Genomic DNA, 16,460 nt, shown 5'->3' with positions numbered 1-16,460 from the left:
TCGGTTCTATTTTAGGTGACGTAGCGAAGCAGTTCGGAGAAGAATTTAGAGAAGCGATACACCCGAATGGAAAGACACACATTATTTACATATAATTTCCCCTATCTCCTTTCCTCGCCCTCTTTCCTTCGGCCTTCTGTAAACGTACTCAGTAAAATATCGTAAAATTCGTATATTGTTTATTGTAACGGATCACTCGTGCCTCCGAGGGAGATGTTGGGTGCAAAGAGGGCAACAAGGATCCGCATAGATAATCCGTGTACTCTTCCTCAATGTATACTCTCTTAAAATTAAGTCTCACATTAANTTTTATAATAGTTAAAATTCTGTCGGTTGACTCTCTTTCTTCCTATCCTTTTCTTTCGGTCTCTGTTGATACTCTTCGGTTGAGTTCCCCTTATTTTTTTTCCCCCCCTAGATCTAGGAATATATCTCACAGGAGGCTGCGAGAGCCTCCTTCGATTGCTGCCTCTCTGAGCTGCCTTCGTCAAGCTTCCAGACCGATCCCACTTTGTTGAAATATACTGATTAATTATTAAAAGTTTATGCGAATTACTCTCTTATTGGATTTTATGAGTCGCGAGAGGAAATTCATTGCTCTGGTAGAGATGCTTCGAGGCCCAGACTTTGATCGGTTAAATATATCTGGAATTGAGAATAGAGTACCGATAACCTGGATCGTAACGAACGAATAATTGATCGGCTGGATGTAGAGTATAGAATTTACAGAAGGAAAAAAGCGTGTTATTGTATTCAAAAATTTATAGTTTGCAATAAATTGCTTCACTCTAAATGTAGAGTTAAAGTATTATTGTTCAGCAGCTAGAGATTTAGTGATATATCTTTACGTCAACTCTATCATAATTTACATCTACTGACCACAAGGTGGATCGAAACTAAATTAATTACAATTCCACAATGTACTCATTGCTCCCACTACAGAGTTTCGATTCAGTTTAGTGCTTAGAGAGATGGTAAGGATATGTAATGCTACTAAATTTATCGACCTCAGAATAGAAGAGCGAAGCTCTGACTAATTCCACTAGACCTCCGATACAGATCCATCGATGAAAGTTTGAGACTCGAAGCATGATTATTCTCATTAAAATCCACATAAAATTCAGATAATTACACTGAAATAAATTATTACAAATCTAACATTCTTGTTTCATCACACCCATCGAATATTTCAGGTTTGTAGGATCGTTCTCGAGCTTTGAACCCCAAAAAAAAAAAATCTTTGTCAGAATTGTTCCACCGATGTCTTCTCTTGTCTTTTCAAAGACACAGAACCAGGATAGGTTTTTTTTAATATCTTCAGCCGTCCCCCTCATCACTTTGTCACCGTATATTAGGTACCAATAGCGTGCCTCAACGTTTCCTTATTTCTTTTAAATAATAAAGAGTATCGTTAACGTTAATTACGAGCCATACCTACGGTATATTAGCTTAGGTTGTGGGCTTCTTTCTTTTGGTATATCTTATTACTCGATTTTCCACTTCTTAACTCGCTTATCTTTCATTTATTTATCTATGTTTTTTTTTCTTCTTCCTCTCCTTTTGTACCAGCGGTGGCTCCTGCCTCTCTTCACTTCTCACGATTTATCATTAATATTGTACCAACTGGTTTCGATGGGTGATTGTCACCTTCACGGTCCCTAAAAAAAGAGAACAAATAAATCACATTTGCTTAGCTCTTGCTATTTAAGCGTAAACAAATAAAAGCGTTAAGCAGAGGGAAGCAACGAAAATGTTAAAGATATATATATATAAAAAAAAAAAACGTTTGAGACACTTCTCAAGCACAACACGAAGCTGCCCTACGAAATCGACAGCCCTCGATAGCCAGCTACTTAACCAATAAAATACAAGTACCTTATGTCGTACCGTCCTCTGCCGGTTTCGCTTTTGAGGAAGATACAATAACGTGTCAGATATTAAAGTAAACGGCGCTCATCGTTAAGCAAGGGAGAAACAAACGAGACACAAATAGAAGAGATACCAGAAAAGAAAACACAAAAAAGAGGCAGGGCTACGTTACGAACAACAGAGGATCAAAAGGTGGATAAAGAGGCTCGAAGGATCGCTTAAAATAACGAACAACCAGGAAGTCCTTCCAGAAACAAACCTTCTCTGATATCTTTCGGTGCACCTGATGAGAGCGAAGGCATGGAAGGAGTTTGATAGAGGTTCGATCGGGCACCGCTCGGTGGTAATGTTGCTACTTTGGACCTGGAATTTAGAAACAATTTTGGAGATTAATGAAACGGTATAAAAAAAAAAAATAACAATATTGGTTGTCTTAAAATGCAAACACCAAAGGGAGAAACGCATTGTTTAAAGTTTTAGATATTCATTGCCATTGTTTCTCTCCCTTTTCTATTGACTTATAAAAGTCGATTATACCTCGGTTTCCGAATCTTCGGATTTCTCCCATCGAACGAGGTGGGAGTTCCACCACCGGAGGTGTTCGAAGAGTAAGATGGTGGTCGATAGGGTCTAGGACAACCTTGAACAACTGGTGGCGATGCAACTGGTGCATACTGCAGTCTAGGATTACCTGGTACTCCGGGATGCATCAGTCTCATTTCTCCTAGAATTAGAGAACAGGCAGTCTGCATAATAACTGATTACTCTTTTCAACGTACCCTGCACGATATGGACACCCTGATACATTGGCAGTGGATAACGTGGCTGTTGTTGTGCGCTTCTATCCCCGCTCCCAGGACCGAAGAGTTCATGCGCCGGTGTTGGTGACCGGCTTGCTCTCTGTGAGTTACCCGGTGTCGAGGCACGAACGCCAGCGACAACCTGGAATCCGTCGTTAAATAAAATCAGTCGCGTCTAATGCTTTCGTTCATCGAGACACTTAGAAAATAAGAAAATTTAAAACATTTTTATAGAAAGGATTTAAAGAAAAAACTGGCTTCTCACAGGAACGTTTTGCCTGAAGACGAGGTTGGGAACCAATGCAGGACTCATGTAGGCTCCAGCCGGGGCAGGAGAGGTACCATTGGGACCGACCTGATGATGACCGAAGGTTCCGGTGGACACCATGGCTGGTGATGGATAGCTACCAGAATTCACGTACATCAGTGGCATACCAGGCATCTGAAAACATAAGGGGACCACGTTAAAATATAACTGTTATAAATTTTCTGAAAGAGAAGAGGATTCAGATAGCATTCCAATTTCACCTGATTAGATGTCGGAGTGTTCGGTGGAGTAGGAACCCTGTACATAACGGGTGGAGGTTGCATACTGGGTTGACCGGGTGGATAATAAGCAGGAACCATGTGAACCGGTGGTTGATAAGAATAATCCCCTGGTGCCGGTGTTACAGTTGGCATGGAATTATACGGTATTGGATAACTGCTTACGTAATTAGCTGGAATAAAACGAGAAAGTGTACGTTACTTGAATGAAAATAGCGACAGAAAGGAGTTTCGATATTCAAGTTGGTCATTTACAATTAAACAAAGAGGTAATTACAGGTCGATTGGCTCGGAGGTGTCATGGTTTGCGGATTGAAGGAGTAACTCGTCGTAAACCTCTGCTGTTGGTGCGATGGTTGTCTCTCCGCTGGATTCTGACCAACCGACATAGCTGCTCCTGGAGGTGGTACGAAGTACATTGTCTGCTGAGGCTGCGACAAAAATTATTCCATTGCAATTTAATTGGAATAAGTCCTTTGTTCATGGTCAGAATATAAGTATCGTGTTAAAAAACATTTTTAACGATATGAACTAGGGAAAGTAAGGACCCTTCTAATATACATAAATATTTATTTATCAACCAAATATGTTATTAACTCACAGTTATTTGGTTAGGTGGAGGCTGCCAGTAATTCGGTGGAACTGCCTGCACAGTCTGCAGAGCTTGAGTTGTAGACGGTGGGGGCTGCGGATAAGGATGTGGCGGAGTGGACTGAGTGTCTCCGCCACTTCTTTGATCATAGACATTCATGCCCATGAAGTAACTGGACAAGTCTGGCACATCCTGGAAGCATTTCTGCAAAAATTTTAACTCTAGTTAGTAATTTCAATCATGACATAAATAAAAAAAACCATTAACTCATGATCATGAGAACTCACTCCGGACTGAGGTACTGGACTCTGCTGCACCGGCACAGCATAGTTCCCATAGACCGAGCTCTGGTTAAACGCAAGGTCACCCTGTCCATTGCTCTGGACAGCGGAGTGTCCCTGAGTAGGATGAGGGGGCATCATCACAGTCTGTTGCGGTAAAGTGGGTTGATATACACCCTGACCATAAGTATCTGAGGTAGCTGCTGGGAAATTGGCATATGTGGATTGCGGAGAGCCATTGTTGCAGATCTGGGCCTGCGCTGGGGAGTCCTTGACTAGAGATTGGTTTGCTTGGTTTTGCGACGACGAGGGCGGCGGGGGCGGGGGCGGAGGTGGAGGCGGCGGCGTAAACGGTAGACTTGGGGAGGTCGAGGAATTCGTCACATGGGTGGAATTCCCAGCCGATGCGTGATTCTTTCCCTGGGAACGTCTCTTACTTTCGCTACGTGAGCAGCCGGAGGGCCTGAACAGCAAAATTTGTTAATAACATATAACAAAAAATTCATTACAGTGCATAATATTAAATAAAAAAAATCAAATATTTTAATATTATGCACTAAACTTAAAATGAGCGGCTCAAAATACTAATAGTCTAAAACGATCGACGGTATACCTGGAGGAGCCATCCGTGGGGTCTCCACGTCGAGGAAGTGGAGTTGGAGAGTCATGCTCCTCGACACAGAGCTTCGGTGGGTTGTCAGGATCGAATCGATAGACCGAGCCATCCGGGTTTGTGTAGGGCTGGTTTGTTTGGGGATTAATGATTATGCTGCCGGCAGGAACGCTCGAGATGCTCGTCACTGCCCACATAACCGTTTGGCCATTTGGCTCCGGAGAGGCCAGATCTTGACTAGAAAGCTGAGAGTGGTTGCAGCTCATCGCTGCCACTGGTGACGGTGATGGTGATGGTGAGATCGTGGCATCGCTTCGTTGGCTCTGAGACTTGTACCCACTGCTCGAAGGACTCAGCCGAGAACACATGCTAGCACCTGAATCTATTAAAAAAATAATTATTTCATCACATTTATATTCTACAATAATATCATAAAGACAATATCTGCCTATTAATGAACTTTGATGTCAAATAAGGTGTATCGATGAGCTCGTCATATCTATTTAAATCAAGGTAAAGCAATCTACCTTGCTTTGTGAGGCGAGCACCAGCACTATGAGTCGATGTCACGCTGTCACCCCTCGATAGCATGCCTCTAGTGTAACCACCGAAGCTGAAGGACTTTGAGACCGAAGGCCTCTGAATGCCAGCACGAAGACTTTCCCGTCCGTCGAAGGATTCTCCCTTGAAAAGCCTAGTTTGTCTGTGGAATCAATAAAATCCATGTTTTTTAACGAGTCATTTCTAATATTTGTCGTTTAACAGACTTAGTTACCTGATTGAGTGGTCCGATGGGTGTAGTAAACGATACCTTGCTGAGGTATCGGAGATCTCAGAGGAAGACCAATAGGGCCAGTAGGAGACTCCGCTGTTCTCTCCGCTGCTATCCTTGAATATCCTCCTCCTGGCTCTCTCGTACTCCTCCTCGCGTTCCTCGAAACTCTTACTGCGCCGACAATACTCCCCAGACAGCCTGTCGGGGGATTTAAAGTTAAAGCTGTCTTCGAAGGAGCTGGAGTCCCTCTTGAGAATGCTCCTCCGAGGCTCTTCGGTCAAGATCAAGTCGTCCCTGATGTGCTCCTTAAATCGCGTGTCGGGTATTCGCATGTTCTTCGTCCTTGTCACGATGACACTAAGACCGGACTGATCGACATTATGCTCCATGCCGAAGTAAGCAGCCACTCGATGAACCAACATCCGATTGTAAGAAGACATGTTAGGAAACTTGTGGCAGACCTTCTGCCTGTCCTTGGCAAACTCGATGAGGTCCTTTTCGATCTTCAGGAGCACAGTCCGGTCCTTCTGGTTGCGATTTATGGTCTCCGCTATGAACTGCTCCAAGTCGATTCCTGTACTGTCGGTGTACAGTTCCGTGCTGTTATCTGTAATTAATGGCACAATTAAAATTACTCTCAATTACTCCAAATAGATTTCAATCCCTTTCTAAGTAAAATGCTTTAACTATTCTCGTCTTCATCTCACCAAACCTAAAATAATCGATCAGCAATAAAATTTACAGATCATTTTAAATTTATACTACAAGTTAATTAATGTTCACATCTAGTTTGTGGACAATAAATAATGACAAATAAATTTAAACACAAAGAGAATTAATTATAATCTGATTAAGGCAGTTATCGAACGGACCTCTGGAGAGACACGGCGAAGCGCTGTCGAAGCTCCCCTGCGAAGAGTTCTGGTGTCGAAGCTTGTGCCTGGAGCCAGGTCTACCAACAGCCAGGGTGTTCCCACATTGCGCCGAGCATTGATTGTTGCAAACGTTTAGGGTGTTCGGCCTGTTCCGTTGCTCGTTCTTGGGATGATTGTTCGGAGCAAGGCTGGTACTCTTCGGCGAGTGTTGCAGGGCCTGACCGGTCCTGGACGGTGAGACCGGAGTCTGAAGGAGTCCGGACTTGTCGGCCTGATTGTTCTTCGCGCAGTTATTGCACTTGGAGACGAGGTTTGTGCTGGTCTTCGAGCCTCGACTTTCGGATTTATTGCCGGTAGTCGGCGAGGTGGTACTCTTTGGTGAATGGGCCTGAGAAGGACTAGACTGACCTGAAGAGGAAAGAGAAAAAAGAAACAATACGTTGATACACTTTCATCCCTTAAGTCCGGATGAGTCAAATTTTCTAATTAAAATTAATAAAGTGGGAATTAATTATTGATTCGTCAACTTTATTTTTACCATTTCGTGAGGGAGCTCGACACGTCGGCGAGGTAGCTGAATTGCGCATCTGTTTGGGGGACTGAGTGGAGATGTTGCTGTTGAAGGTAGGCTCGTTGTTGTTGAGTTGCTTCGAGCCACCGTTGTTCGCCGCGAGTCCTCCGGTGAACTTCTTCTCGCCATCGAGGGACGGAGGGCTGTGCGGCGAAGATGGACCGCTGTGGTGCGGTTCGCGTGGAGGAGATGCCGATTCTCTCATCGCATGACTTCTGACCAGCAGTTTTACCTTCGTACTTGCCTGAAAACGTTCACAGCCTTCTCTTATTTCCGACCTCGGCGTTAAAACATACATACACCCTAACTTTACAACTTACAATACAAATTAATCATACTTGAACTGTCATAAAAATACTCTACTCATTTCCTAGATTACCTAAACGGTAAGAATGAGGCCTTACCCTACTTCGAAAATGTTTGTTATCAGTGTCCGATTTTTCGTTGGGGCAGGAGGGCGAGGGACGGCGTAACGAATTCGACGCAGGGGTGGTAACGACGGTGGCGTTAGCATTCCCGTCTATCATGTCCGACTCGTGCAGGCTCGAGTACGGGACACTGGTGGTTGGACCAACCAGGAGACTGTGCCTGCCGGAGGGCAGGGAGACCAGACCTCCACACACCGCTGTAGGACTCTCAGGTCGACTCTGCGACCTGCTGCCTTTGTGCACCACTATGCTCGGTACTGAAACGAACGTAATTTGTACACAATTTGTATATTATAATATTAATTAACGCCTACAATGCCGAATCGAAGGCAACACTGAATATCCAATATCATTTATATACCATCGATACCCAAAAACTTTTAATTATTGTTACGGTTGAGTTACAAACGATGTTCGATTAAACAATTCAATTATGCCAAATTAATAACAGTCAATGAATCGAAAGGTGGTCATTCCTCGTCGTTTAAAATAGGTAAATCGAGTCGTTACGTACCATGCGCAATTCAGCACATGGTAAACGCCGGAAAATATGGAAGTCTTGAACGCACTGCGAACAAACGAAAACGTAATATATTAACAAACCGAACGAATCGAAAGTATCAGAAATACGCATCTGCTACCTTCCGATAAGTGTCAAAAACCCACAGAAAATTCAATGAAACTGGTGCATCGTTAACATATGATGACAAGCAAGACTTACTTTCCAGGCGGGCCATATGTTAAGCGTATCATTGGGTTACTGAGTGAAACTCTGCGACCGATGGATTCGAAAGGATGCAGTGTTAGTACGACAGTCTTTCTCAAGGTGTACAGCTCGTAAGGCTGAGACTAGGTGTTGTGCCGTTGTTACTCCTCCGTCTTCCAACATGGTACGCTCTGCAAGTAAACACACACATGATGCACACACTTCACACTGGTACCAAATCGTTATTGTACTAGAAATAAGGAAGTAATTGCGACTGCAAAGATGTACACGATAAATAATCTCAAAGTGACGCCGCATCTCGTAACTCATTAAACAAGGCATAAAAACGAAGTAAGTTACACAGTTGATAAGGTTTAGCGTGGAATGCCGAGTGCAAGAATTGCATCGGGTAAAACTCAGTGAGTCACATACATATCTGTATATACTTATACAAGTAAAGGCACTTCAATTAAACCACAATAATAGGTATTGATAACGGCAAGACTTTATCTCTCGAGTTGGTTCCACAAATAAATTGCTGCATCAAACATTTCACTTTTATCCTCGGTGATTCCAAACATTGCAAACCTGTCAAAAACAGCTGACTGGTTAAGGGGGTACGAAAGTGGCACCGGAAGAGTAAATCGTTCATGAAACTTTTCTCCTAACTGGGTATACCGAACGACGGAAACTGTCGGCAAGACTCACCTGTTAACTTCTCAGCACTTAAAGGAACGCACCGCTTCGATGGAGCCGTCACATACTGTTTGAAGCCGACTAACGCGCGAGGTACATCGTTCCGTGTGAGGTTAGGTTCGAAAACGGCGCGTCAACGTCTCCGCGAGATAAGAATGCCGAGGAACGATTGGCCGAGCGAGGCGTCCCTTTCGCGCGGCCCCTCGTACGCTCATCTCTCTCCCGCGGGCCGTCCCCCGATTGCCGCCTCCTTGTCTAGCGGGGAAATCGAAGGGGCTCCGACGGACCGTCCCAACTCCGGCGAGGACCATAGAAAAAGGAACTCGACTGGCGAACGCGCGACCCGACCCGCACGACCCGTACAACCCGCGAGCTCGCCGCTCACTAGAGAGACTGACGAGACCCCGCGTAGCACCGAGCGCCGCCGTCCGCCCGCGCATGCGCCCAAAGCGGTCGGCGATGTCACACGATATCGGGTGTCCCCAGTGTTTTTATATCCCCAGAAATTCAAGTTCGAGCAATGTGACCGGAAATGAGAAGATAAATCCCTGGCATTCGAGTACCCCCATAACTTCAATTGTGATTTTCCCCGCGAGTTTATAATGCGTTTTTCTTTTTTTTTGACACGGGGTGTAAAAATAAGCATAGAGATGTAAGTGTAGGGAGATGCTGCTGAATGATATAAAATGGACCAGTCGATCCCTCTCCGGGAAAATGTATACGAAGGATTCTCCAAATGACTCCCCAGAACGATCGCAGGGTATCCGTTTCCATCCTTTCCCCGAGAACTGATTTTCCACTAGATTTCCCTGAATTTCTCTCCGGCAAACTTCGCCCACCCCACCCTGAATGTAAAATTGTTTTAGGGTAGCTTGAAGCCACTCGAAAGAGAGAGGTTTGCGAAATCCACGTCAATATCTGCACTCCGATCTGGGATATTTTCATTGCCGGAGAGGAATCGTAACAATTCAGCAGGTGTCAGCGGTTTGAAAAAATTGTCGAGAGCAATGTCCCTAATCTCTGAAAGAGGCCGACGAGTTACTTCAATGTTTACCAGCGGCGAAATACCGTGGGTCTCGCGAGTGGCTTAAATAAGCACGGGCAATTCGAGCGTACACCGAAGTACGTATCGCGTGCCGAATTAACCCAAAGGCTATTCATTGGCGGAACAATGACACGCTGCCATAACAATGCGCGCACACCGTATACTCCGTGGGGCTCGCCTACGTGGGCGTGAGTGATCGCGCACGCGCGCGATTACGCGTGCACGTGTGCGTCCTCGCGGATGGTGTCTATGACCCATATAACACACCCGGGCGTAACTAGGTCGTGCACCCCCGAATCCCCTGGAATTATACAGGGTGTCCCGTACGACCTGAACCAGGTCCCGACACGATTCGGTAGTGCCAGTTAGAAGAAAAGCTTCGTAAACGGGACTTCTGCGACGCCAGTGTGGCATCGTCTTAAAATTCGAATTTCCCGCGAAAATGGGGTACGATTTGAACCTCCGGTTCAAAGGGGGCGCACAAGGGGTAGAGGTTTCCGCAGAGGATCCGGGATTGTCCCTCGAGGGGTGCGTTCAGTTTAGCAATACGTGGCTCGGCTCAGGGGGGTCCGATGCACCCGTCGCCATGGAAACGACCTACTCTCCCTGGACAGACGCATCGCGGCACCGTGCTCCAGGTTAAACATCCAAATAAGGATATTCCGCGCGGTCCTCCGATCCCGTCCATTTACAGAATTCGTCCCTCACGTCTCATCCGGGGAACGAAATCCCCGAAGAAGCGCCCACTCTCTCCGTTTAACTCCTCCCTTCCTCTTCTGCTCTCTCCCGGGTCATTGGAGACGCCGAAATTTTCGATTTAAAAATATTCCCTTCAAAGAGTGGCGACCAACGAACCATTGTTGTACTGGTAAGCTCATCGAAGTTGCTTTAGCGTGAACTCAAGCTTTCGACGGAGACAATTCAACCCTGGCTATTCCGACACGAGAGGAAACGAAGCGATGGCCATATTGAAACATCGAGGGGTGGGATTGACCATGTGCGATATAGATGAAAAACCATTGGACGTTCCTGTACCTAGGGGAGCGTCCGACCGCGTCGCCATATTGAAAAACTAATCAACGCGAGAGGTTGCCGACTTCCGATATGGACAAGCACCCCATTGATCGTCCGAATGAAAAAGACCGACGAACCGCCCCGCAGTATTTGAAAAATCGTTTTTTGACCCCTATGATATTAAAAATATTCATAAAATTCATACGTCATTCATCATGGGAAGAGTTTGCCAAATCTCTCCCGCTAACCTGGCATGCGTCCGCCATTTTCCGTGGACCGTTTCCGTCGTCACGCGTTACGTGTGAACTCCCGTATTTACGTGCATCGCACGTTTCGATGTCTGACACGTGTTTCGTAAACGTGAATCACAGCCTCTCGAGTGAGTCCAGAATGAAGCCAACGTTAAGCGGAATCCTAATTGTAAGTAACGCGTTGATAAACTCGGAACAAAATTTTCAACGGTTCCAGGTTTTACTAAATCCTCGCGGGTGAGGATTTCAATCGACCTTCCCATTGCTATCTCGGAAGGACCGTGTATTCCGTATCTCGAATTTCATTACCTTCTCCGGAGGCAGCACTTGGGACTTGAAATTACCCCGACAAATCCCCTCGTGAATTTTCATTCCTAGAGGGAGGTCGTTAAACGGCAAATACAATTAGTCGGCCGCCATTTTGTCTTCGCGCTAACTTTATATGCGTCCCATTTCGGGGATACAGGAAATATAAAATACGGAATATGCCCTCGATATTGATAAACAACGAAAGGTCCTCAGCTTTATAAAATAACAGCAATAAATACGAAGTGAATTTCTATAACAATTCCTTGAAAATGAATATCGGTAAGTCGCGTAATCCCGTAAGCGGTGATTTCTCTTTAAATCACGCAATTCGGTCGATGCCAATCCCATTAGTTACCGCTTGATCAGGATTCGAGAAAACTTATCGGAGCCCGATATGGACGCTGATTAAATTTCCCCCCGGAAAGCGGCCACGTCCATTTCATCCAGGACACCGTGTAGATAGCGTCCGGGGAGGTGAGACCGCGGGTTGCTGAACCCCCTGTCCTATATATCCGTAAATAGGTCAGGGAATAAACGACGAAGACAGATCGAACTCACCTCTCCCCGGAGTTCCGGAAAACCTGCTGGATTTCTTCTCCCATTACCGGGCGAGAATCCAGCGTCCGCTCCAAAAGAAACGCGCCTCTCATTGGCTGGGCGCGATCGGTCGAACGGAAAGTGGAACTCGCCCGTATATACGGCCCTCGATTAGCCCCCATATACAGGGCGAGCCATATCAACTGTTGCCGTTTAATATCTCCGATGGCGTTGTTGTACAAATTTAGGATCGAATTAGGATCGAAAACGTCCCATTTTAGTGCACTTAATGAAGTCATTTGGCGCGGATCGAGGTTCCCAGGACCTTCGGAGGGGGGGATTCGATTTTGCAAAATAATAAAATTCGGAAGATCGATGGTCCGGCCCGGCGGATGCGAGCCAAGATATATCCGTCGATAGAGACGTTGGCCGTCGTCGCAAAAATATTTTCATTATAAATAGCGACGACCGCGGGTCCCGTTTATTTTTACAGTCGTCCGTGCCAATCGGCGCTAACTGGGGAATTCGTGCACATAAATCCCCTAGATGTATCCCGGGTAATTACAGGCGTACCAACCCACCACGTCCTAATAAACGTGTAAATGCGGCTCGTATGAACGCACTCTCGAGCACTCCCATCCATACAGGTTAATTTAGCTGCAAGCTCTTGCCAGATCTCTCGAGCTGAGTTTCCGTAGACGAGTGGGGGCTTTCGATAACTCGAAACTACTTTCAGGTGAAAATTGGCTTCCGGAATGCCCAACAACGTACACATTAGAAGTGAACAATGGACGCTCAAGTACGACTCGTCGTCTCCAAAAATCTCCTATTTTCGAGAATCACTCCCCTAGAGGTTTTTTAAAGGAAAATAGAATATCCGGAAAGAGGGAAATCCGGCGCATTAAAGCCGGATTAGAATTTCCTGGGAATCCTTTTCGAGCTCCGCCCGGAAGACTGGGGCAAAGGATTGGCGTAATTAAAAAACCGAGGGAAAGAAGCACCGGGCCAATTAATGCGATCTGCAGGAATAAGCTTAATCGCGGCTACACGTTGGACGGGAGTGTAATGACAGCGGGAGGAAGTGGCCGCCATTTTGGATCGCTGCCAAAAAAGTACGTCAAGAGGAGTTCTGACGCCAGCATCAATGAAGGAACAGGCGATTTCGAACCGTCAATGTTGGTAGGCCTGCACAAGCCCGAAATAACGCGCGCAAATAATATTTCTCGAGAAAATTCCGGTCGCGGTGATTCCCCAACGGGGCCGACGAAGAAGAGGAAAAAAAAGAAAAAGAAAATAGAACGTCCGCCAACGTCACGTCGTTCAAATAATCATATTTGTTTTTACAAATCTCACGATTCGTGGAAAGTTCCTCAGCTTTCTAGGCTCCCGGTTAATAATGGAGTGTTTGGATCGACTGCTACACTTAGGAACTTCGAGGAGAAGTTAACAATTCCCTGGGCGAGATGTTACCTAAAACGAATTGGGAATTCTCAAGGAAATCTAGGGTGTACGAAGGAGAGCGAAAAGGTAAAAACGGTGGGAACTTGTTCCTCGACCTAATGCAAAAAAAAAAAATATAGAATGCCCCTTTCACGTCACCTTAATGTCGCTCATCAGGTCTGGAAAATTATCTCCGAAGATCAGCTGCAATGAGATTTGATTACTCGAGCAACTTCAAACATCCTACCGTAAAGTGACGAGTACGTGACTTCGTAGAGGAATTATTTATTGGTACCCTTTGAGGAGCGAGGCTGCGGTGCTCAGCCGATCAAATTGAGAGCCACTCGATGGTACTGCCGACTTCAGGACGGTACTCTATATCCAACTGCAAACGTCCGTAGAGACGGCGAGGTTTAACGAAGGGACGACTTCTACCTCGCAATATGGCGGCATCGAAACCAACTCGGAGAGTTCATAGCAGTCATACTTATAGGCGAGGGTACCGACGTGAACTTTGCCACGATGTTGCTCCATTATTCACGGCGTACTGAATTTCACAGTGACCGGCTAAGGAACATCTACCTCACTTCTATGCCCTATGACTGAGTAAAACGTTAAGCCACGCCTATCGAAACTTCTGCGACATATAATCGCGCCAGCTTCGGGAGATAAACGTGGAATGATATCGAGTAAAAATTTAATCATTCCTTCTTATGGTATATATCATTTCGTTTATCGTTAAAGCGGGTTAAAATTCACCGTAAATCCATTCGCGGGATATATCGAAAATCTGGGGGTTTCGCCGGCATTAATTTAGGATTTCGAACGTGACCTACATGAGAGCCTCTCGAAAATCAATATATCCAATCGGGCAGGTATATTTGAATTTATATCCGGACAGATTTAACGACCGCGGGCGAAACTGGCGAAGGAAAATCCTACATCGTTTCCTTTACCTATAAATGTCCCCCTGGAAGTCTTGGAATATCTTTTTAAATATTTCCCATAACTCCAGACCTCATAGCAATTTACCACGCCCAGTTTTGGTAACGCAATTAAACTAAAACCGAGAGGAAATAATTATTTTGTTCGAGCAAAATATCATAAATCAAGGAAATATCATTGTTCGGCACTAAATGGGTTAAGTACATGAATTCACGGAATAGAATTGACAATAGTGAGGGTTACACCCTCGGGGTCGGTATGATCGTAGAAAGGTAATTTTCCAATAATCATACGGAACATCGGATCGGTCATGAAATATGCAAAAGACTTTAGTCCCAGTCCTCGGACTTTACCACTCGCCCTACCGACGGTACAAGAAATGGATATTGCATTATAGAAGACAAGTGCAACGACACGATTTACCGAAGAAAACGTCGCGTTAAGATTTCAAAGTGCTAACGTTAATGTACTTAATGGCTAATAGTTAAATATTAAAAAATCTAAATGTCAAAGTCACGTAAAACAAAATCCCCGAATTTACTCGTAGACATATTGCAAGGTGGGGAATGATTTTACTCGCCGAGACCATTTTTCTCAATTTACCGACACGGGATTAAAAAATGCCTGGAGGGAAAAGTGGAGCCGGCGATTATTGGTTCTGTCAAGAGCACGTGGCCAAGTGCAATGACGTCACGAGGCCTCGTTAATTCCGACAGGCTTTATGCCAATTTTTAACCTGTTGGCTTCTTGACCCCAAACAACCGATACAGACGGTCGATCGATCGCAAATTTGGATACGGCTCAACTACGAAGAAATTCACCCTCGCCAATCGATCGGTTTTTCACCTCTGACTCAAGCCAAGTAATCTATACGTGCTCCAGTTTCACGGTCAAAGGCTGCTGACTTTAAAGGGAACCGTCCACGCAACGAGACCCGTGACGCGAGAAAGCGATCGAATTCGTATTTAGATTACTCATTAACATACATTAATTGCGTGACAGCTGGCAGTACTAATTCCATTGATACCCTAATGTCACGATAAAAATATATTATCTGGAATTTTGTATCGAGCCTTGCATATCCTAAAATAAATACAAAAATGTATTGCCATATCCTGTAAAAATATAGAGTTCAATTTTCTATCATCCTATCGACCCAACGAATTCTTGTAGGCGTAAATTATTTATCAATTTAAATGTTCAATGACGATGGGTAGCTTGTGAATCATTTGACACCGAGCGACGCCTCGTATACATTAATCGCGGAAGGGTGTCTTATCCTGCGGAAGCCGCCACGTGTTCTCGAGGAAGGACCTTGGGGTCGGTCGCAAGGGTCGGAATGCTCCGAATTGATAAGGCGACCTTGGCCTTCGTTGACTATCCCGGTTTACGTCAAACCCGTGGCCTTGGCCTTCGGCCGGCTCATTAGGGAGCAACGATAGCAATTTCGCGATTCGCCGAAATCCGCTCTATCCGCTTGACCGACATTCCATCTCCCATCTAATTATTAATCGTTTACTTATCGCGAAAAAAATTCGAAAGAATATCTCTTTGGTCGTGACATCACCGACTTTGACTTTAACGGTTAACCTTCAAAGCCCAAGCTTTAAGGAAATCACGATCGAACGATCTTCAATTCTGGGTAAGTTTCTACCACGTGGCAATGATTATACCCCAAATTACGTGCCGTGAAAACCCGGCCACTGAAAACATGCCCAGAGTATTATGTCCCTAATGGCTGACTATAACGCGGCTTCGTCACTGCCTGTAGAGAAGCGTTGGCTGACTCGAAAGTGAGTCACGCTCCTGGCGTGATTATTCCACCGTACAGGGGTACTAAAAAACACGCGCGTAATTTAAATCAATCAATTCCGACCGCCCATTAAATCATAAAGGGGTTGAATCATGAGTTTTAATACTCCCGAACATTTTATTTAAGCTGCTTCGTAATAACGCCGAAAAATACGGAGGGACTTAAGACGACCGTAATATATAAAGCTTATGTCTTATCCTCTTAAAAGTACTTTTTTTTTTTTGGGTCTTATTTACAGCTCTTTACGACATCCCATTTTTGGGAATTAATTCTGGCTGACTTCATCCCGACTCGCTTGCCTCGGTATTTTAATTAAGAAACGGGTGATTATAAATATGTTAAAAATCGAGGGAG

General features: G+C 45.0%; 1 protein-coding gene across 1 annotated transcript; it reads right to left on the bottom strand.

Annotated features, from left to right (window-relative positions):
• Positions 1–1,555: 1,555 nt before the first annotated feature.
• Positions 1,556–8,087, bottom strand: LOC105696459 (R3H domain-containing protein 1). Its single transcript, XM_023433414.1, has 16 exons — positions 8,072–8,087; positions 7,327–7,607; positions 6,890–7,166; positions 6,349–6,759; positions 5,477–6,083; positions 5,229–5,404; positions 4,702–5,083; positions 4,095–4,551; positions 3,817–4,011; positions 3,493–3,646; positions 3,198–3,388; positions 2,935–3,111; positions 2,649–2,811; positions 2,407–2,593; positions 2,129–2,232; positions 1,556–1,658 (listed from the first exon to the last, which is right to left on the bottom strand). The coding sequence occupies exons 1-16, from the start codon at positions 8,085–8,087 to the stop codon at positions 1,609–1,611; spliced, it is 3,828 nt and encodes a 1,275-aa protein (XP_023289182.1). The 3' UTR covers positions 1,556–1,608.
• Between the last annotated feature and the right edge of the window lie 8,373 nt (positions 8,088–16,460).

The sequence above is a fragment of the Orussus abietinus genome, unplaced genomic scaffold (genome assembly GCF_000612105.2).
Source record: "Orussus abietinus isolate OABI.00-Male unplaced genomic scaffold, Oabi_2.0 scaffold13, whole genome shotgun sequence".
Taxonomy (NCBI): Eukaryota; Metazoa; Arthropoda; class Insecta; order Hymenoptera; family Orussidae; genus Orussus; species Orussus abietinus.
Note: the sequence above shows the minus strand (reverse complement) of the source record. Positions and strands in the feature narration are given on the sequence as shown.